Here is a 22,154-nt window from a genome sequence, read left to right as displayed (position 1 = left end):
GAATTGTTCGGCCACGACGAACAACTGCGTACCATCCCCAGACCAATGGCCTTACGGAGCGCCTGAACAAAACGATCGCGGACATGATCGCTATGTACGTCGACGCTGAACACAAGACCTTGGACGCCATCTTGCCGTACGTTATCTTCGCGTATAACACGGCAGTCCAGGAGACGACCAGAGCGACCCCGTTTAAGCTTGTGTACGGCAGGGTGCCCACGATGACGCTCGACGCAATGCTGCCGCACGTAACCAGCGAAGACAACCTTGACGTCGCCGCCTACCTGCAGCGTGCAGAGGAAGCCCGACGACTCGCACGGCTGCGTATTAAAGACCAACAGCGCACCGACAGCCGACGATACAATTTACGACGACGCCACGCAGAGTACAATCCAGGAGACCAAGTGTGGGTTTGGACACCAATTCGCTGTCGCGGATTAAGTGAAAAGTTGTTGCGTCGATACTTTGGGCCATACAAAATCCTTCGCCGCATCGGACCACTGCATGGACTATGAAGTCATTCCCGACGAAACGTCAGAATCACAACGGCGACGCGCACGCCCAGAAATTGTACATGTTGTACGACTGAAGCCATATTACGCGCGTTAAAGAATCTGTGGTGTTTAAACTTTGCAGTGTATGTTTAAGTTTCTTGGTTTTGGAACATCGAGGCGATGTTTTTTTAAGGGGGGAGTAATGCCGCGAAACCTTCAAAACTGTGTTGGTTGTTTTTTTAACAGCCGCCGGCATACAGGCTTATCACTCTGATTCTGGACCGCGTATCAGTTCCGTAATCTTTGTTTGTTAATGCTCGATGTCGCGAGTCACACCTTTATCAATTTCGTTGTAGCGCAAGATGCACCGAGATCTGTCTCGAAGGTTCCGGCCACTCGGGTGTCTTTCCACAATGTTCCAGCCCGTGCTGGTAGCTGTTTGCGACGTTATCTAGATTGTTCTGTGCAGCCTTTAAATTGAGCGTTGACGAGTGTGATGGGCGTTCTTTGTTCGACGATCGGCGAGCACGTTTGTTTCTATCGCCGCCGCCGAGTTGCTTAGTTCTTTTGCGGGCGCAAGTCAGCCCAATAAAGAGTTAGTTTCCGTACCATCAAGCCTGTGTCTTCATTTGTGTCATCGACCCTGGTCACCACCACGTGACAATATAAACAAGCCAACTAATACCTGTGTTGCGGCTGTATGAAAGAAAGCACAAACAAACACAAACGCCCAACTAACGCAACTGACATGTTCAATGGTAACAAGGACCGCCGCCGCGGTAGTGTAGTCGTTAAGACGCCCGACGTGCCCAAGGATGCGGGATCGAATACCGGTCGCGGCGGCCGCTTTCCGATCGGAAGAGGTGCCCGTGTCCTGTGCGATGTCAGTGCAAGTTAAAGAACCCCAGGTGGTCGAAAGTTCTGCGTCCCTCGTCTACGGCGTTTCTCGTAGACCTAGTCGCTTTGAGACGTTAAATCCCCTAAACCAAACCAAACCAAACCTAAACGGTGACAAGGAAAGACAACACACCAAGAACATAAATAAATCTGGAGGAAAGTCACTTTCATCCTTAAAGGTCCTTGATATGGAGCATCATATGGTCAAAATGTGTTCTGGGCGTAACGACATGTTCAGCATTGCAGTCAAGCATACGTATTTTGCACAGGATGTACAGCCAAAATGCTCGTAGTTTGCTGTGTGACCATATAAGGTATAGCAAACTGTGGAAAGTCAAAACAAAGTCTTCCTTTAGAGTCCTTTCAACAAAAATTGCATTTTTTTTGCATCTTTTGCTCAAAACAGCCTTCATGAAGCCATGCAGTACAGCTGTGCTCAATGGTTCCCGGTGCATCGCACAAAGTTTACAGAAGAGTCGAATAATTTATCTTACGGAGTCACATTTTAAGGGGCAGGGCTTCGGTGTATACAGCTTGTTGGAAAACGTTTTAGTAGAAGGCGAAATCAGCGTTTTACACACTCAGGTTAACGCATCATTTTCCTTATAATTAAAGTAGACAGAGCAATGCAGTGGAGGCGAAAACGCCAATCAATTCTCTGTATAGTTTCCTTTTAAAGCGAAAGCCCTTCTAAACTCATGGAACGAAAGCGAGAGTTGTATGTGTTTGACCTGAGCGCTTATGTGACACATGATAATAATGGATGTATGAGGAGGCAAATTAGCTGTCATTCATCCTGATGACGTCATCACAAAACTAAAAATACGTCCCCACCTGGAATCGAGCCTCCATCTCTCGGATCTCCAGTCGAACGCTTTAACCAACAGCGCCACGCCCGTAATTTTTTTTTCAGCGTGATATTGCCACGTGCCTAGCGCCGCGGGGCCGCTGTGCTTGGTGCCGACGACGACGAAGCGGTTGTTGGCTCGAGAAGTGCGCTGGTGCTGGACACTGTTCAACATCATCATCATCAACCTGACTATAACCGCTGCAGGGCGAAGGCCTTTCCCATATTTCTCCAATTAACCCGGTTCTGTGCAAGCTGCATTCACTTGACCCCTTCGAACTTCTTTACCTCATCCGCCCACCTAACTTTCTGCCGCCCCCTGCTACGCTTTCCTTCCCTTGGAATCCAGTTTGTTGCCCTAATCGACCATCGGTTATCCTTTCTTCGCGCTACATGTCCTGCCCATGCCCATTTCTTCTTGATTTCCACTAGAATGTCAGTAACGAGTTATTTCTCTGACGCACTCTGCACGCTTCCTATCTTTTAATGTTACCCCTACCATTTGTCGTTTCATAGCCCTCTGCGTTGTCCTCAAGTAGAACCCTCTTGGTTAGCTTCCATATTTCAGCCCCATAGGTGAGCACAGATAAGATGCAACTGTTGTATACTTTCCTCTTGAGCGATACCGGTAAGCGGTGGACACTTATCGGAGCTAGAAGCCGACCTTACTCTCGAGTCCTCGTCTACGTGTACCTTCATGGCTCCCTGTGGCTGGAGTCGTGACACTGGTGGAGGTGCCATCGATAATCCCTTTTCCTGCGGACGACCCGACGTGGCAGCCTCTCGTGACCACTCCTGTTCATCGTGCCGGCTCCGAGGCTTACCCCCCGAGACCTTCCCTCTTGACGAAGAGCCCCTAGCTTCCATGCTAGCTATGGCAACGACACCACCCGCCCATACCACGACTGTCCCTTCTACCCCTTCGTCCTGTCTTATCCTTCAGACCCCACGTACCACTAAGCCATTTCAAGGTGAGCAGTTGGGAGACGCCGAGGACTGGCTAGCTCACTAAGAAAGGGTCGCGATGTTTAACGGCTGGGACGACGCTGCAAAAATTCGAAACGTCTACTTCAGCCTTGAAGACGCTGCTCGGACGTGGTTCGAGAACCGCGAGGCCACATTCTCTACGCGGCCGGCCTTCTGAAGCCAGCTCCTCGGTACGTGCGCCAACAGTGACCGCCGGGAGAACGTGGAGCGTCTCGAGTCCAGCGTCCGAACGAAAGGGTTGCAATGTACGTTGAAGACATCATGCGCCTTTGCCATCGCGCCGACCCGTCCATGAGTGAAGAGAATAAGGTGCGGCACCTGATGCGCGGCGTCAAAGATCAGCTTTTCTTCGGCCTCGTGCGGAATCCGCCCACCACCGTCGCGACGTTTCTGGCTGAAGCTGTGATTATGGAGAAACTGCTACAGCAGCGATGCAGTCAGTACGCTCGGCCACTGAATTCCCTCTCAGCGCTACCGCCGACTAACCGCACCGACTACAATTTTGGGGCAGACCTGAACTCCCTTCGCGCCCTCATTCGCACCGTAGTTCACGAGGAGCTGCAGCAACTTCACCGGGCGGAAACCCTGGTCCGGCTTCTCTGGCCAGCGCCATCCGTGAGGAGGTCCAGAACGCACTTGCGCCCCCGATAAGCGCAGTCGTTCAACCACTGCACCCGGGCCTTACCTAGTCGATGACGTATGCTGATGTCACACGCCGCCCAGCCTTGCTTCCTACTTCTTCGCCTTACAATCCACCTGAGGTCGCTGTGCACGCTGCGGAACCGCTGCCCCTCTGGGCAGATCGGCGCCAGGCGCACCAAAAGACTGATCTCTGCCACGCTCGAGATAACCGCCCTCTATGCTACCACCGTGGCAAAGCAGGTCACAGGTACCGGCAGCGCCTTTATCGCACGATGGGCCTGAGAGGATTTTCTTCCAACAGCCCTCGTCCACGACCTGGTCAGCGGCTTCAGGACATCGCCGAGCGCGTCACCCGCCAGCGTATACTCCGTCGCATTCTCCTCGTCGTGAGTCGCGCTCGCCTTCGCCACGCCGCTTTTCGCCCTCTGGGCCACGTTATACCGCTCCACACCGTGGTTTCTCAAGCCCTCGTCGGGAAAACTAGCTCCGGCGACCTTTGGGGGCGAGGCCGCCGCACATCGATTCACCGCAAAGCTTCCACCGCTGCACCGCTCGATTCTCCCTTACGTCGATCGCCGAATTCCCGTCCAGTTTTCTCCGCACAAACCAGATCGCCCTGACGTCGACCGCATCGCCGACCAGGTATCACCGCCGTGTCGACTGAATCGCCCCGACGCAGACCACACAACTGCCACCTAGCTTCCGCCGCCACACCGCTCGCTTCACTCCGAACCGACGTCGACAGGCCCTGGTCGGGGCCGGGTCTCTCTGGACATCCCTGTTATCGTCGACATGAAAGAGGTCAGTGCTTTAATTGACACGGGAACCGATTATTCTATCCTTAGCGGGCGGCTTGCAAGGACGCTGAGAAAAGTGATGACGCCATGGAACGGACCAGACATACGTACGGCAGGCGGACATGTGGTTGCACCTATGGGTATGTGTACGGCTTGGGCCATGGTGCGAGGCTACACATTTGTCGCAACGTTTCTTGTTCTACGCAAATTCTCTCGCAATGTTATTCTTGGCATCGACTTCCTTCGTGGGCACGGTGCCACTATAGATCTCCCGAATCGCTTGGGAACGTTTTCCTCTAAACTGGCCACTGAAAAGCATGAGTACCGTGGGTCCCACTCCACGCTGCGAGTCGCCGATGATAGCCTCACAGTGCCACCACGCGCCAGCATCCTTACCAGAGTTACCTGCGACGAGCCACATCACGGCCTCCGGGTTGTTGAACCTAATGTGTCCCTCTCACTCGCCTTGGTAGTTTCTGTGGCAAGATATCTTTGTTTCTTTCGTGGCAGAGAGACGGAGGTGCTCGTTACCAATTTCTCCAATGAACACCGACATCTGTTCCGTGGGACTGTCATTGCTTACGTTGACCATCTGCAGGAAGTCGCCGAATGTTTTGCTTCCGAGGAAGCTACGCCTAGCACCGAACCGGATGATGCCGTACACGCTGTCGACATCAATTTTAGCCTTTCCTCCGCTGAAAAGAGGCAACTCCTGGATCTAATGCTGGAGTTTCGTGCATGCTTCACGTCTTCGTCTAAAGTGCAGCAAACGTCGGTCATTAAACACCGGATTATCACGCGTGACGGCACTCGACCTATCCATTAACAGCCCTATCATGTGTATGTCTCCTCGGGAAAGAGAAGCTATCCAACAGCAAGTCAGAGATGCTTGCCGATGGCATCATTCAACCGTCAAGCAGCCCATGGTCATCCCCTGTCGTCCTCGTCGAAAAGAAAGACGGAACACTGCGCTTCTGCGTTGACTACCGAAAGCTTAACAGTATGACAAAGAAGGATGCCTATCCGTTGCCACGGATCGACTACTCTCTTGACCGACTTCGCCGAGCCAAGTACTTCTCTTCGATTGACCTCAGGAGTGGTTATTGCCAGATCGAAGTTGATGAGAAGGACCTTGAAAAAACTGCCTTCGTGACACCAGATGAGCTCTATGAGTTCCGCGTCCTCCCATTCGGGCTCTGCTGCGCTCCTGCTACCTTTTAGCGGATGATGGACACTGTGCTCACAGGTATGAAGTGGCAGACGAGCCTTGTTTATTTCGACGACGTGATAATCTTTTCGCCGACGCTCACGGAACACCTACGCCGCCTGAGAACTGTTCTCTAAGCTGTTCGGTCTGCCAACCTTTCTCTCAAGCCTCAAAAGTGTCACTTCGGGTTCACCGAATTGAAGTTTCTTGGGCACATCGTGAGTGCTGACGGCATCCAAGCTGACCCTGAGAAACTTGCTGCCGTTGCTGCCTTTTCCGTCCCCACCCACGAAAAAGCAGTCCAACGGTTTTTAGGGCTGTGCCCCTATTATCGCAGCTTCGTTAATAACTTTGCACAGATGGCCAGCCCTCTGACACTACTGACTCCAGATGACGCATTATTTTTCTGGGGCGCCGAGCAGCAGATGGATTTCGACGAGTTACGACGCCGGCTGCAGTCACCCCCGATCCTGGCACATTTCGACGACGATGCCGACACGGAGCTACACACGGATGCGAGTAACGTCGGCCTCGGTGCCGTTCTAGTTCAGCACCAAGACGGGGCCGGCAAAGTAATTGCCTACGCCAGCCGTGCACTTTCCCGTACTAGTCCAACTATTCCACCACCGAAAAAGAATGTTTGGTAGTAGTATGGGCCGCTGCCAAGTTCCGCCCGTACCTTCATGGCCGACCATTTCGACTGATCACTGACCATCACTCGTTGTGTTGGCTGAAAAACTTAAAGGACCCTTGCGGCCGCTTAGCACATTGGGCATTGCACTTGCAGGAGTTCGATTTCGACGTTATTTAAAGTCCGGCCGAAAGCACGCCGATGCTGATAGCCTGTCCCGCGCTCCCGTCGACCCTCCTCCGTCAAACGCAACCGACGACGATAGCTTCCTTGGATCAGTCAGTACGTCCGACCTCGTTTCCAGACAACGTGCCGACGCCGAGCTGCGACTGATCATCGACCATCTCGAAGGTGGGCACCCTACAATACCCCGGTACCTCGCTCGGGGGCTGTCATCGTTCTGCTTCCGCAACGGAGTGATTTATAAGAATTCTACATCGAGTGCAAAAACATTCTTGCTAGTCATACTGGCTGATCTAAGGCACGAAATCCTCCTGGCCTGCCACGACGAACCAACGTCCGGTCATCTTGGCTTTTACTGGCCACATCCTACTCCGAGCGTTAAACGTTACGTCCAGACTTGTCGACAATGCCAGCGGCGAACAAAGCACGCGCTCAAGCCATCCGGCATGTTGCAATCTATTGAACCACCCCTCACACCTTTCGAGCAAGTGGGCATGGACCGTTTAGGCCCATTTCCTTTATCCTCGAACGGAAACAGGGATCGTAGTCGCCACAGACTGCCTGACACGCTACGATGAAATAAAGGCCCTTGCCCGAGGTACTGCCGGGGAAGTTGCTCACTTCTTTATGAATGAAATTGTGCTTAGACACGGTACACCGTCAAACATTATTACTGGCCGAGGAAAGGCGTTTACAGCTCGGTTACTGCCGGACACCTTAACTCTCAGCCATACCGATCATCGCACAACAACCTATCACCAACAAACAAATGGCCTAACGGAACGACTCAACAAAACGTTGGCAGACATGATCTCAATGTAACATCGACGTTGAACATAAAATGTGGGACGAGATCCTGCCGTATGTCCCCTTCGCTTACAATACGGCGCTGCAGGAAGCCACGCAGTTTACACCGTTCCGTCTCGTATATGGCAGGGAGGCCCATACAACGTTGGACATGACGCCCCCGTGAGGGGATGAAGCGGTCGAACCCGATGCCGCCCATTTCGCGGAACAGGCCGAGCAAGCCCGCCAGCTGGGCAGCTTGCTACATCAAAGAGCAGCATGCCACCGACGCTCGACGCTATATATCCCTTCGGCACAGGGAAGTCCACTTCGAACCAGGGGACCAAGTGTGGGTGTGGACCCCCGTGCGCCACAAAGGCTTGTGTGAAAAACTGCTACACCGGTATTTCGGACCCTATAAAGTCCTGCGCCGCTTAAAGAGCGTTAACTACGAAGTTGTTCCAGATGGAAGTGTGACCGTCAGTGTTCGGCGTCAGTGACCTGAAATTGTGCACGTGGCGCGCTTAAAGCCGTACTTTTCACGCGACTGAGCGCTGTGTCAACATCACGTTTCGTAACCTTAACGCTTCCTGCAAGTGAGACCTTGACTTATTGTACAGTTCACCTCACCCCTAATTTTTGTTTTCTCCTCTCACCTTGACATCGGGACGATGTTTTCCTTTCGAGGGGGTTGGGGGGGGGGGATACCATGTGCCTAGTGCAGCGCGGTAACCGTGCTTGACGCCGACGACGACGAAGTGGTTGTTGGCTCGAGAGGCGCGCTGGTGCTGGACGCTGTTATCGGAGCTAGAAGGCAACCTTACTCTCGGGTCCTCGTCTACGTGTACCTTCACGGCTCCCTGTGGCTTGAGTCGTTGCAATATTTATTATACGCTTTTAAATGCAGGAACGAGCTATATACATTATTTACAAAGTAATCAGCCTGTAGCCGAAAAGTCCAATTGAAACATGCAACACAACTACAATACGTCTTAGCACAACTTCACTAAAACGGTGGCAAGGAAAGACAACACATCAATAATGGCAGCCAGTCCGGTTGATAGTCACTATCTTTGTATGTGTCCCTCCGCTGGTGCCCCATCTGGCCAAAATGAGTACTAGCAGAAACGAGAGGCTCAGCATTCCGGTCCAACATACGCGTTTTCCACAGGCTGTGCAGTCCAAGGAGGAAAATCATACCAAAGGGTTCATCGTCATGTTGGGTGGCAACGCACACTGTGGAAATTCAAGTCTTTCTTCAGTGTTTTTCGCAGAATGTCCCAAAATGATATCGCATCTTTGCGGGCAATAAAACAGTGTTCGACGGTTTCAGGTGTATCACATAGCCGACAATAAACAAACAGAAACAATGTGTTTTGTTTTTTTTGCAGCAAAACCTTAACAGGTAAAACCTCGTGAAAGGCACATAATCATTCTCCTTGTATACCGTGAGGATGATAGTAGCGATGACAATGACGCTGCAATTAGTGATAATGACAGTGATGACAGTAGCAATGATAATGACGGTGCATTTAGTTGATAGTGATAATGAGAGCAAACTTTATGCACCGTGTGCAGCAGCAACGCTCGCGCTTTCGCATTTTTGCAGTGTGTATAGATTCCACAGCGCTCTCAATATTTTTTAAAAAGTAAACTGGGTGTAAGCTACACATACGGGCACCTTTGAATTCCTCCCTATTTAAAAATCATGCGGTCGGCGCGCAAGGCGACAGCAGTTCGATCTTGCCTGGTGTGCTCAGATGCCATACACCACACCAATCAAGCCACCACGGCTGGTCTCGAGTGAAATTAAATTCGCATCCCCACCCATCACAAACACTCTCTTCCGATAAAAAAAAAATGTCACAGATTATCAATGAGATTGATTCGGCACATACGCGAGAGATTTACTTTTCTACAGTACGCTGCATGCGTTTATGTTCTCGCCTGTGTAAGCAAATGACAGACATCAATGCTCGTTTCCGAGTCATTTATTGTACGGTAGGTACTCTTTTAACGGTTGCGGTTAGGAGATTGTTTGCAATCGGAAATTTATGCCAGCCGTCCGTACTAGCCATCATTTCTTTTAGGATTTCAAAAACTCAACTTATCTCTGCGCTGTGAAAAAAAAAAAAAAAAAAAAGAAAAAAAAAAAAAATTCGACCGCCGCGCGCACCGCGTTTTGTGGTGCACGTGCCGAGTGACGTCGCTTTGCGTACCGCGCGCTTTTTCGAAAATGGCATGCGACGGCGAAAACTTGTGTCATAGTTCCGAGAGTAATCGCAGTTACTAACGCCCGGCTATAGACCTACAAGTGTAACAAATCACTGAAGTGTAATATTTTGAATAGTTAACGATTGAAAATTAGTTAACCAGGTTGCTAGTTAATATTCACAAGTCTGGTTTCTGATGTTCACCAGCATTGACACTCCACGCAACATAGCCTCCGTTCTGATATATGTAACAAAAAAAAAAAACACACCGTTTTTAAAATTGCGAGTTGATTTCGCCGAAACAGCTGGCACATTTATCTTGAGCTCCGTTCTGTTCTTTACCGATATCGGCTTCTAGTTAGCTCACGTGCGCTCACGTAGTATCGTTGAGATTGACAGTGCAAGATGGAGAATGTTGGCTACTTTTACTCACCGATCCGACACGTGGGAGAAAAGGAAATTGCCGAAGAACATGCCCATTAGACAGATGGACTGCGACACAGACCGCATCCAGGCGCGGTCGCACACCAGGCTCCACTGGAAAGAAACAGTGGAGCAGCTGAAAGAACGCTCTCCAGCAACGTCGCATGTCGGATCAGATGAGCGTAAGTGCGAAGAATCGCGAGCACTTACGCTCGCGGTTCTTACGCTTGCGATTACGCTCGCGATCGCCAGCATTTTAAGAAATGCTGGCGATCGTTCTGCGGCAACCAAACACCCAGCATGATATATATATATATATATATATATATATATATATATATATATATATATATATATATATATATGTGAAGGAAAGAAGCGAACAGTCGGCGAGGCCAAGGAAAGCATTGAGGATTGTAATTTTGTCTTTCTTTTTTAATTTTTACTTCGATAATCACATAAATTAGTAATGTAATCGGTTCAGGGGAAAGATAATCAAACGCAAGGTAGAAGAAATAACAACGTGCCGATGGTGGGAACCGAACCCACGACCTCCGAATATCGCGTCCGGGGCTCTTCCAACTGAGCTACATCGGCCGCTGTCCCCCCTGCTACTTTCTTGGGTAATGTTGTCTGTATACGAACCTTGAGAGTGTTCACCAGCGCCACCCTCAACCAAAGCGGCGGACGTGGAACGTCCTGTGTTACCGCTACCGTATGTATGTATGTATGTATGTATGTATGTATGTATGTATGTATGTATGTATGTATGTATGTATGTATGTATGTATGTATGTATGTGTGTGTGTGTGTGTGTGTGTGTGTGTGTGTGTGTGTGTGTGTGTGTGTGTGTGTGTGTGTGTGTGTGTGTGTGTGTGTGTGTGTGTGTGTGTGTGTGTGTGTGTGTGTGTGTGTGTGTGTGTGTGTGTGTGTGTGTGTGTGTGTGTGTGTGTGTGTGTGTGTGTGTGTGTGTGTGTGTGTGTGTGTGTGTGTGTGTGTGTGTGTGTGTGTGTGTGTGTGTGTGTGTGTGTGTGTGTGTGTGTGTGTGTGTGTGTGTGTGTGTGTGTGTGTGTGTGTGTGTGTGTGTGTGTGTGTGTGTGTGTGTGTGTGTGTGTGTGTGTGTGTGTGTGTGTGTGTGTGTGTGTGTGTGTGTGTGTGTGTGTGTGTGTGTGTGTGTGTGTGTGTGTGTGTGTGTGTGTGTGTGTGTGTGTGTGTGTGTGTGTGTGTGTGTGTGTGTGTGTGTGTGTGTGTGTGTGTGTGTGTGTGTGTGTGTGTGTGTGTGTGTGTGTGTGTGTGTGTGTGTGTGTGTGTGTGTGTGTGTGTGTGTGTGTGTGTGTGTGTGTGTGTGTGTGTGTGTGTGTGTGTGTGTGTGTGTGTGTGTGTGTGTGTGTGTGTGTGTGTGTGTGTGTGTGTGTGTGTGTGTGTGTGTGTGTGTGTGTGTGTGTGTGTGTGTGTGTGTGTGTGTGTGTGTGTGTGTGTGTGTGTGTGTGTGTGTGTGTGTGTGTGTGTGTGTGTGTGTGTGTGTGTGTGTGTGTGTGTGTGTGTGTGTGTGTGTGTGTGTGTGTGTGTGTGTGTGTGTGTGTGTGTGTGTGTGTGTGTGTGTGTGTGTGTGTGTGTGTGTGTGTGTGTGTGTGTGTGTGTGTGTGTGTGTGTGTGTGTGTGTGTGTGTGTGTGTGTGTGTATGTATGTTAACCCGCAGGGTGACGCAGTGGTTACGGCGCTCGACTACTGTTTCCAAGGACGCGCGATCGAATCGCTCTGAATATTTTTTGAAGTCGGACCAGGCGTGTATCATAACAGAATACTAGGTTGAAACAATGAGGCGGGGACGCACGCAATCGTCCAGCACTTTAAGCTCTTAATATGAAGAATCAACAGCTTGAAAGTATTTTTTTTTATTTTTTGTCAACGTGGTAGTCGAGTGAAATATATTGAGAGCACGACAACATATCACCGTACAGATCGCGCACAGACTTCAAGGCTTCCAACGCTGGTTTCAAGCATGTAGCTTCTTAACTTTCTATGAAACGGTTACTGACATAGCTGCTTTTGATGCAGTGAACAAACTGCCGTCGATGCAGTGGTATCTTTGGACGCAGAACAACATAAAAGCTGCCACTGCCACGCCTAACATTCCAAAGAGGCTCCTTGGGACCATGCATTAGACAAAAGGATTGTCCGATGGGTAGGCAAAATGAGAGTAAAGTATCTGCTCAGCCTTTCTTACAATATATAGTTTCCTGAGTGTTTCTTTGATACGTAAGGTTTAAAGAAAAAAAAAAAACCTTAACGGATGCACGTATTTCTGTGTGTTGGCGCCGGCTTCGACTGATTTTATGAAAATAATTACTTCGTGTCATTGCCGTGCTTTCTTGAAAACCCACAATCTCTGCCGGGCGAACAAATAACGTGTCAGCGTTCACTTTAACATGCTCTGACAGGCGGACTGTCTTATTTGAAAGCTATCGAAGCTATTCCTATGGTTTTCAAATAAGACTGCCGTACCGCGATGGTGCAGTGGTTAGGGCAGTCGATTGCTGTAGACTGCGTGATCGAATTCCGGCTGCGGTGGTCACTTTTAGATGAAGGTGAAAAGCTAGGTGCCCGTGTGCTCTGCGATCTGAGTGCACGTTAAAGACTCCCAAGTGTTAGAAATTTCCGAAGCTCTCCACTACGGCGTCTCTCATAGCCCGAGTCGCTTTGGGACGTTAAATTCCATAAACCAAACCAAACCGTCAAACAACAGGTGTAAATTGGAGCACTTTCAAAGGCTTTACTTCCAGCAAATCAAAAAGTATGATCACACTGCCCCTTCAAAAAGCGAATCAGAAGTAACAACGACGAAGCATTCGAAATAACCACCCCAGCCTTAGTGTCGATCATTCTTCGTTTTTCCTTGGAGCAAAACGAGCCCTGGCGTATTTTAAGCGGAAGGAAAACGCAGAACATGAACACTGAGAACAAATATCATTACACAGTGCGGCTGCTTCGCCAAATATGCGCCGTACAAGCAAAGAAATGAAAATTAATGAACGTTCATTTGTCCCAGTGTGTCCTCACAGCACTGATACGAATAATCATCGTTGGCATGCATGCGTCAGCAATGACTGACAGCGCCGACAAAGAAGTCGCAGATCGAGGGCACGCCCACCCCGAGGCTCTGGAGCGCTGATTCCGCACTCGAAGCCTGGTCGGAGGAGGTGGGAGTGGCACCACTTCCGTAGCTGGCGTCTGACGCGGCACCGCAGTGCTATGGTAGTACATTGGGTATAGGTGCTCACTAGCTCCGCAGGCCTGACGCCGCTGATATCGCAAAGCGGTGGGGCCACGTGGTGGCGACTGTTCCCTTCACTTAGGTACCTCAATGCGCACGTGTTCCACTCATAAACGAGCGGCACTTTCGGGCATGTCGTGTTGGCCAGGCCCGTATATACTGCATATATTGTCGCAGTATTCTGAAGGACATCGCCGAAATTGCGGAGCCTATAGGCATGTCGTTTTATTTCAGCGCTTGAACGGGCTCAATTTTAACCTTCATGCAGCCGCAACATCCCGTGCACTGCTTCAACGTTTCCGGTTACACCTTGTCCCATTCGGAGTTTCTCACTGAGGTAATTAATTACAAATATTAAGAAGCAGATAGAAGTAATCATAATTACTAAGCTTCCCCCTTTTACGGGGTGAGGGTGACTTGTGGTAAATAAAGTGAGCGTCGAAAGCTAGCCAAGCCATTTCGATGCAAAAGCCACCATGGCTTCAGTTAGTTTCATATACGGCTTACAGTGTACTTCGCCTGCTTTTGCTTGTTTCAATGCCCACCCGCATCTGGGTCAGATTGGGTAAGGACAGATGAAAACAAATCAACAAATAAAATACGTTTGCCACTGGAAGTTATTGATCTTTAGAGTGATCTTGGTGGTACCGAATATGTTTAACCTTAATCTTGTTATTTAAACTATTCTGTCCAACTCGCTAAGTTAATTGTTCTTGTCAACACCTACAACTTTACCCGTTCTCATTTATCTGGCCTCTTTAAGTAACTTTAAAAGAGTAAAATTCAGGTCCTCCTAGCAGGTAAAACCAATTATTTGAAGTGCAAAGCGCCATGTTCTGCGCAGAATACCTTTGAATTGAGAATACATTCGTGTATGTATATGGGCCGCTTCCCGAAATTCGCGGTCCAAAATGCGAAAACGAGAATCGGCAAATGTATTCCACGTGTGTTCACAAGCAACTAAATTTTCACGCATAGCTCTAACCAAACATTACGATAAAATGAAGACACCACTGAAACGCATAAAGCTTTCAGCAGCGAAGCCGACGCAAAAGCATGCGAGGCGACAACCATCTCGCACTGGCAATCGCGGTGCGCCGTAGGGCGCGAAGCGCATTTCTGAATCATTAGCGAAATCAACACTGCGTACGAGTGCCAAATCACCTCGCATCAATGTGCTCAAGTGAGTCAGTTTTGACTTTATTTCATTAAAACTGGTAGAGAAAATATAGCCCGGCTTATTTATTACGGGCCATTGTGCAGGTCGACACACTTTCGTGTGCGGAAACTAATCATTAATAAAATACAGACACGAATGGAGTGCGAATTATCAAGGTCCCACTGTCGTCAAAAGATTTCAGCGAGGTGCGCATCCCGCCGAAATCTCAAATAAAAAACTGAGAGCACTGCCGGACCTGCATTGGAGAAATTCGAAAACCTAGGGCGTATGTGTATGGCGTATTGACCTATATTGAATGAACGAGCGGCAAAGATTGCAGCTCATGAAGGCGACAATGTTTACTGCGCAGCGTAAAAGTGTGTTGCAGTTTTAGACGAGGCGTGATCAGCTGCGCTGATAGTATAGTGTTCTGGTGCGTGAACCAGGGAAGCTGATATGTTCGTTCTGGCGCGGGTTAAAAACCCACTCGCGGCCGGGAGTGTCAGTTTGTGCGGACACGCTCACACTCTGATGGCAGACTCTGTCCCCACGCCTTCCGGTGAAGCCCCTCATGAGACACGAAATGCATTCGCCTTAAATGTGCTGCCCATAATGCACACTGCAAGGCGCGTTTTTAGTGCGCATAACCGCTACGTAACGGTGATTGCGGCATCAGTGTATTGTCCAGACGGTTTAAGAGGCTAAACGTATCGACTTATAGGGTGAATATGCCGGCTACGGTAGCTGCAGCCATACGGACGTGACGCTTGGCAAGGACGCCATCCAACGGTAGCAACAAAACGCTTCATCGCATTGGCAGTACAGCTTGCTAAATGTCTCTATTACCGTGCAATGTGCAACTAAAGAGCAAGTTCATCATTCCACGCAGATACAACGCAGTCTGAGAAGAGACGCTACGCACATGCACCCCCTCGACATGCACACACATACAAACCGCGCGCGCACGTGTATGCAAAGGCACGGACGCCGATGGTATAATGTTATAAACTTCCGTGTACCACTGTACTATTTGGGATAATAGCTCGAGCAAGCCAATGGAAAACAGCACTGACAGACGGCGCGGCGACGACCCCCCCCCCCCCCCCCTTTCCCAATTGGCCGAGCACTGTAACGTGTTTCCGCGCGCTTTTTTTTCTTTCTTGCTTGTTGTGTTGACTGCCTCCTTTCCACCGGAGCAAAACAACGCGCGCGCGGCGCATATCGTCGTGTGTTTTGCTATGCGGCTCGCGCCTCTTTCGCGCTGTTCTTTTTTTTTTTTTTTTAAGTTGCTTCATTCGAAATGTCACGTTGCTGCGCTTTCGGGTGCAGCACACGTGGGCATGATGGCAAGTGGTTGTTTATAATACCAACCGCAAATCGAGATGCGGCGCGGAAGAAGGTTTCGCGGCACCGAATCGGCCGAGCGGACTTCAACTCAACGCTATGGTCGCGACTCTGAGTTAAGTGAGCAATTGCTCATCTCTAGCCTAATATGTCGCCAAACATTCTGTACGAATTCGCTCATTTTTTCGCCACGCCAAGTTCCACATGCCCGCACGTCATATTTTTTTTGCACTTTTCGCGTTAGACATCGATTAAGTATTAAAATAAAGTCCTTGGTTTTTAGCTACTCAGCCATGCTTTCTGAGGCGTTGTCTTTGTCGTGAATGTAAGCTAACTGCATGTTTTGAGTGTGTCGCCGCGCTTCACGAAATAGTGACGGCTCTTAGGCGACCAGATAAAGCCGCATATTTCGTGCTTTGCTTTCGTTTGGTGTGCTAGTTCTCGATTTCCCACGCTGCAAGCGCCGATAGATCTGCAGCTGAAGTTGAAACACGTGGAAGACAAATGCTGCCACTGTTCTCAAGTTTACCGGGAGCTCACAAGCCAATCAAAGCTGCAAAGAAACCATACAGGCTGTTGCTAAATTGTTCTCGTCTGCCACCTATTTACATTTTTTTTTTTTAAAGCATGCACAGTTTGACCAACGGGTAGCGAACGACGGACGCACGAAGGTGAAGGCGAGTTGAACAGACACCGAAATCGGGTACGTATGGAGTAAGAAGACACTGACAGCTGAAACTATTTTAGCGCAGAATCTCTGTCGACATTCTGTATTGACCTTTCAGCAGCGAGAAATATTTTAACGTGAATACAATGCGACAAAATGCAAGCTGCAATGCTCTGGTGAGACCCAGCGCCTGCTCCGAGAGAGCGCGCATGTGCTCGAAACGCGAGAGGAGGAGCGGCGGCGCCGGAGGAGGAGGGAGGAGATGGCGCTACTTATTGAGGGGTTTTACCGGATGGATGGATGGAATGGATGGAATATAGGAGCGTCCCCTTTGAAACAGGGTGGTAGCAGTAGCTATCATGCTCATTTTTCTCCATATATCTTAATTATTGATTTAGAATGGTTAACTAAACCATCATTCTATTTATTAAATTTTTGTTCCTACATTACTAACATTATGTCACTTCTCTGCTTTTAAGCCACCAATCTTCCAGTTGTTTTTTGCTAGTTTCCACCGCCGGTTTATTCACCCGGCGACTGTTATCTCTAAACCCCAGAGCTTCAGGAACAGTGATTGCGCCTGCACTGACTTCCGGATGAATACCATTACATTCGAGTATAATATGGGCAATTGTTTCACTGGAGTTTCCACATACAGCACATACGTCATCTCCATTGTTAAATTTCTTTTTGTAGCTGCGTGTTCTAAGGCACCCTGATCTAGCTTCAAAAAGTAGGGCACTGCCTCTTGAGTTATCAAAGAAATCTTCCTTCCTGATCTGCATTTTCCACTTTCAGTATAATTCCACACTCTGTTTCTTTTCCATCGAATTTATCCAATTTTTACCTTCTGTGTTTTTCACCTGTTGCTTAATGCTCTTTATTTCTCCGTCCTTGTTACTAACATACTTACTAGTTAGTTTCCTAGTTCGTTTCCTCCATTGTGAGTCAACGCCTTTTAGGTACAGGTATATAAATACTTTAGCTGCCCATCTGTTACTGTCCAATTTCCAATTTCCAACACCAGATGTCGCCGAGTTAGACCGTGAAGTCTAACTTGGCGACATCTGGTGTTGCCGCGGCGAAGCTGCAAGTTGTCGAACTTGGCGACGTCACTGAAGCCGCCGCGCAGTCAGCACACCACCCTAATATCTAGTCCACTAAGCCCGAACGTCCACAGTCGCATCCGCCCCGCAATTTAAATCACAGTGTTGTGGTCGCCCAAAAAATAAGCATCCAGTAATTTGAGAAAGTCAATACCGCAATTGGAACGAGCGGATGTGAAGTCACAGCAGTCAAGGAGTACAAATACAGGCAAAAGTGTGTTAGAATGCCAGCTGCATGTTATGACGGAAAGCGCGTACAAATTACAAAAAAATACTGAAGGATACGAACCCACTATAGATCACAAAACTTTGTGCAGAACATGAATCTTAAAGAAGGAGCATTCCCTCCAGTGATCCCGCAAGACTGTTATCATAAATTGTGTTCAGGGCGCGATGACAACCAGACTTTAATAAAGCAGCTGCGACATTCTAGAATCGTTCTTTTCATGCAATGCGTCCTATGAGCGACGCCGTACTGGAGTGCTCCGAAAATTTGGATCAAGCCCTTTGACCCTAGCGCTGCTTCACCGGCTTTAGTTACTGATTTGGCATGCGAATACAACCTTATGAACGTTGGACAAGATAAGATGGGAAGAAGCCAGCCTCGCGACTACCCTAACATTGTCATGACAATATTGGAAATATTGTCATGGCAGTATCAGTTTAGTCGCGAAGCCGGCTTCTTATCATCTTCTACAGAAATGATGAATCCTGCTTCACAATTTCCAAGGCGAATTAATTCATTCCGACTCGTTTTCATCCACTCTCGTCGTCCACCGAGGAGAGCACATATTGCAGATATGTAGTGAACCTTGTAATTATACACTTTATCCATAAGGAAGTAAAAATAGAGTAGCGTGTCCTTTAGCGCACTCCCTATAGAGCCAGGGTATTCTTTTCAAGCCATTCTCACCACTATATACGAAATGCTATACTGTTGGCAACAGAGGTACATTCCCACCTTAACCACGGCGGTAGAAGTATTGAGACTGACGATTAGATGAGATTGAAACCATAGTTGAAATACTGGCAAGCGCGAGAGCTTCGCATGTTTTTAAAATGAGAATCTGCTTCCGTTGCCTACCTCAGGTATTCCATATTTTTATTGATGAAAATCTACCCCAGGAATCAGGCAGGCTTCTGATAAGGAGTGCACTAGAGGACATATTACACCCATTTTAGGTTATTCGTGTTTAGAGTACATGTCTTGTCGACGGTTATCTGTCAATTTTGGATGAGACGTAATAGGAGTGATCACGAAGCATCAGGCGTCAATCATGCAAGACCCTGGAACGAATAAGAGACCGCTCCCATTCCACGGACGGCAGCTTTACATGTTACGACGAAGTCACAGCGTATGTAGATTGGGATTTGGGGCCTGGAGTAAAGACAGTAGGCGGAAAGCGACCTCGCGGCTGCTTCAGGTATCGCGTGATGATATGATTGCATTAACTGGCCAGCCCTATTAATATTCTTTCAATGTTGGTTCTCCGCTAAGAGCAACTAAATTTATCAGAGCATACGAATGAGAACAAAAAAAAAAAAGATGTTAATGACGTATTCTTGATCTCAGGGACGGCGTTTGTAATCGCCAAACGTCATCATGTTTGTGACAGCGGAGTGTGACAGCGGCCTAGGAACTCGCGGCATCTCTGAAAAGAGCACATCACTAGCGGTGAGCCGGCAAGTTGGCAATAACATTGTTTTTAGTCACGATGCGTCCTTGGTCGATTTTGACGGACAGAGTAGTGTTCACCACAGCGCTTACTAAACTGGCTATGAAAATCAGTGGGCACGGTCATCGAGAAGCCACTGCCTATTACCATCAAAAGAACGACCTTAGAAGCGGCTCAACACGCCGGTCGCGGATACGATCGCCATGTATACTGAGGACGACCGCAACAACTGAGACTCTGTTACATGACAACTGCACGTCCATGCACGATGTGAACACAATGTTGGATGCTAAGTTTGATGCCCTCAACTCATCTCTCGGGCGCGCGGCTGCGTCGTTCTCGTGCACTAGAGCTACTAGAGCGGTCGGCGTATTTGTATTTGTGTGGTGTGAGCGGTTCAACGCTTACGGACCAACGACAGACTGCATGCTGCATTGTCGCTGAGCATGGCACCGGTAGGGCGGCTGCCTGTCGATGCGAAACGTAGGCTCCTGCATGGCGCCACACTTTGTTATTTTGTCTGACCGTGGTCTGCGCTTGGGAGCGGAGGACGCCTGAATAGCGGCCGCCGGGCTCCGTGAAACAGCCGGGACTTTTCGCTTTCGTGAGGGAACGACTTTGAAAAAACAACGGAGAAGGAAGAGCTAGCAAGAATCTGGTGAGAAGGACCTTTAAAGGAAAGAAGGACCAGCAGAGACACGGTGGACGCAGTGGAGGCAACGGAGACATGCACAATAGAGGTGGTGTTTGGGGACTTCGGGTGTCGTGATGATAAGCTGCATCCTGACGAGTACTTCTGTGTCGCAATTATGTAGATAGATGCAAACAAATTACGTGTTCTGTAATTAATGCGGTCCGGCTAAATCAAGTAGGAGGATACGAGAGAGGGAGAGAGAAAACCTGTTTAGCTACATCTGTTCCGGATGCTATTCCGTTCGCCCCTCCGAGACCATCAGCCAGCTTGTTTGAGAACTAATTTGACGCCAGCAACAACAACAAAACCAGAGGCTCGAACTTCGCCACAAGGAAGTCATTTACTTGCAACGTGAACAAGGCTGATTATGAAGCTCAGTTCTTCTACGAGGTCCGCCTGAAAAGCTTCCACGGCATTATTTCAACATTCACTAGGTACTACGCCGACTGAGTCAAGACGTCAACAAAGACCTCTGAGAGGGCACTGTACTGCACGCTTTTTTGCACGCTTATCTCAACAGCCGCGATGTCTGAAGCCGTACGCATCGATGTGAACACAACGGACACGATTTCTCACCCTCCTCCCGCTTCTACCTCCCATTCAGGCATCGAGTCGACTTTTGACAGGAAGGGTTCTAACACAGAGTTTGGTCGCTTCGCTGGCGCCACCAGGCGGACACACTGCTTCAGCAGACATTACTAATTAATATAACTAATTTTAGCTAGTGGGGCCGTCTCCTTGGTCCAGCTCTATGATTACAATATGACATAGATAATTGCTCTGGGTGATTTTCTGATTACAAAAACTATAATTTTAGCTTTACCGAAGGCTTTTACCCGGGGTAACTATATCTCCGCTACAGTATACGCTACGCAACAAGCTATGGTTTATGTGAAGTAGATTTCAGCGCGAAAACAATAATCCGGAGGTTGACAGCCTAACAAAAGCATGTCCACTTTAACTGTTTTCACAGTAAAAAAAAAATATTCAAAAACAGAACTCGCAGCTAAATGGGTATGCTAAACGCACTATCACCGCAGCCGATCAATCCGCGTACAGGTTGTAATATTCTTGCGCTGTGCACTGCAGTTCGTCGTATCCATCAACTTCTATCCGCAAAAGTTTCGCACGTCCTACTTGGTTTAGCTACGTTAAAACTCTGGTTCTTTATTTTTTTAAGGCGAAAGCCTTACCTGCATCACGAATGCTTTGAGCAGGAATTGTGTGGAGAGAAAGAGTGCACTGTAAGTGGCTACAAGAATAACGCGTGATTTATATCGAAGTTGTGACGTAACCGCTTTTTGCGCAGCGTTCAGGGTGACTTCATACAATTTAGCTTCCCATGTAGCATGCGTCCACGTGCTAGTCAAGATGGAGGCTAGTTTGCGACAGGGATTCGAACCGACGGCGTACGTATCTCCAATTTTATGCCGTTAATTGTAAGCGCAGGTGTATACTGACAGTGAGACAGACAAAGCGCCTTTACTTTGCCCACAAAAAGACTAAAAAACTAAAAACGTTTAACACTTTGCCAAACTCTGTGTGCAAATTTCTCAAGGTTAAATCGCCAGTCAAGACTATGCCAAAGCATCAAAAATAGTACTTTTGCGCTTCCTGGTCGGTTTGAGAGGAAGTAAACCCCGGCTGCTTTTGTTTACAAGCCTTCAAAGGTAACTCGCGCAATAAAAACACTTCGACTTAACAGCGGTCCTCGTTCAGCGTCTCACAAGTCTCAGGGAACAAAATCCGCTATTCTCTGGAGCACTCTCTTCGATATGACTCCACGTGTGCAATGAGCAGGATATATGAACCAGAAGCTGGTCACATGATTGCTTTCTTTGAATGCCAGTAAATAAAGCTGTGTAAATAACGCATTGACGCAAACACTGCAGTCGGCTGTTTTTCGGCACGATCTACAGCTTTTGTATTTATTTACACTTTGTTCGTGAAGTCGATAATTTCAAAAAATGCCTAATTAGTATTCACGAATTATTTACCCAGAGGAACGAAAAAAAATACAGTATACTATGCCACGGGCGGCTCTCAACAGCTCTCGGTTGATTGCACCGTGCTGGGACGCTAGATAGGACGCCCAATACAACCACTTCTTTCACTTGTGCCCCGCCG

The 22,154-nt window shown here is 48.5% G+C and overlaps 1 protein-coding gene across 2 annotated transcripts in view; it reads right to left on the bottom strand.

Annotated features, from left to right (window-relative positions):
- LOC146202194 (organic cation transporter protein-like) overlaps window positions 1-22,154 on the bottom strand; it is a 101,524-nt gene that overhangs the window by 53,123 nt on the left and 26,247 nt on the right. Inside the window, exon 3 of one of the 2 annotated variants that reach the window (XM_084588009.1) lies at window positions 10,118-10,221. The exons of the other annotated variant lie outside the window; for it this stretch is intronic. Coding sequence (XP_084444135.1) covers window positions 10,118-10,221 — 104 coding nt within the window. The remainder of the gene's footprint in view (window positions 1-10,117; window positions 10,222-22,154) is intronic. 2 annotated transcript variants of the gene reach the window in all.

This window comes from Amblyomma maculatum, chromosome 1 (assembly GCF_055883805.1).
Source record: "Amblyomma maculatum isolate TAMU_Amacu chromosome 1, ASM5588380v1, whole genome shotgun sequence".
Lineage (NCBI taxonomy): Eukaryota > Metazoa > Arthropoda > Arachnida > Ixodida > Ixodidae > Amblyomma > Amblyomma maculatum.
The sequence above is the reverse complement of the archived record's forward strand: the minus strand, read 5'-3'. Positions and strand labels throughout refer to the sequence as shown.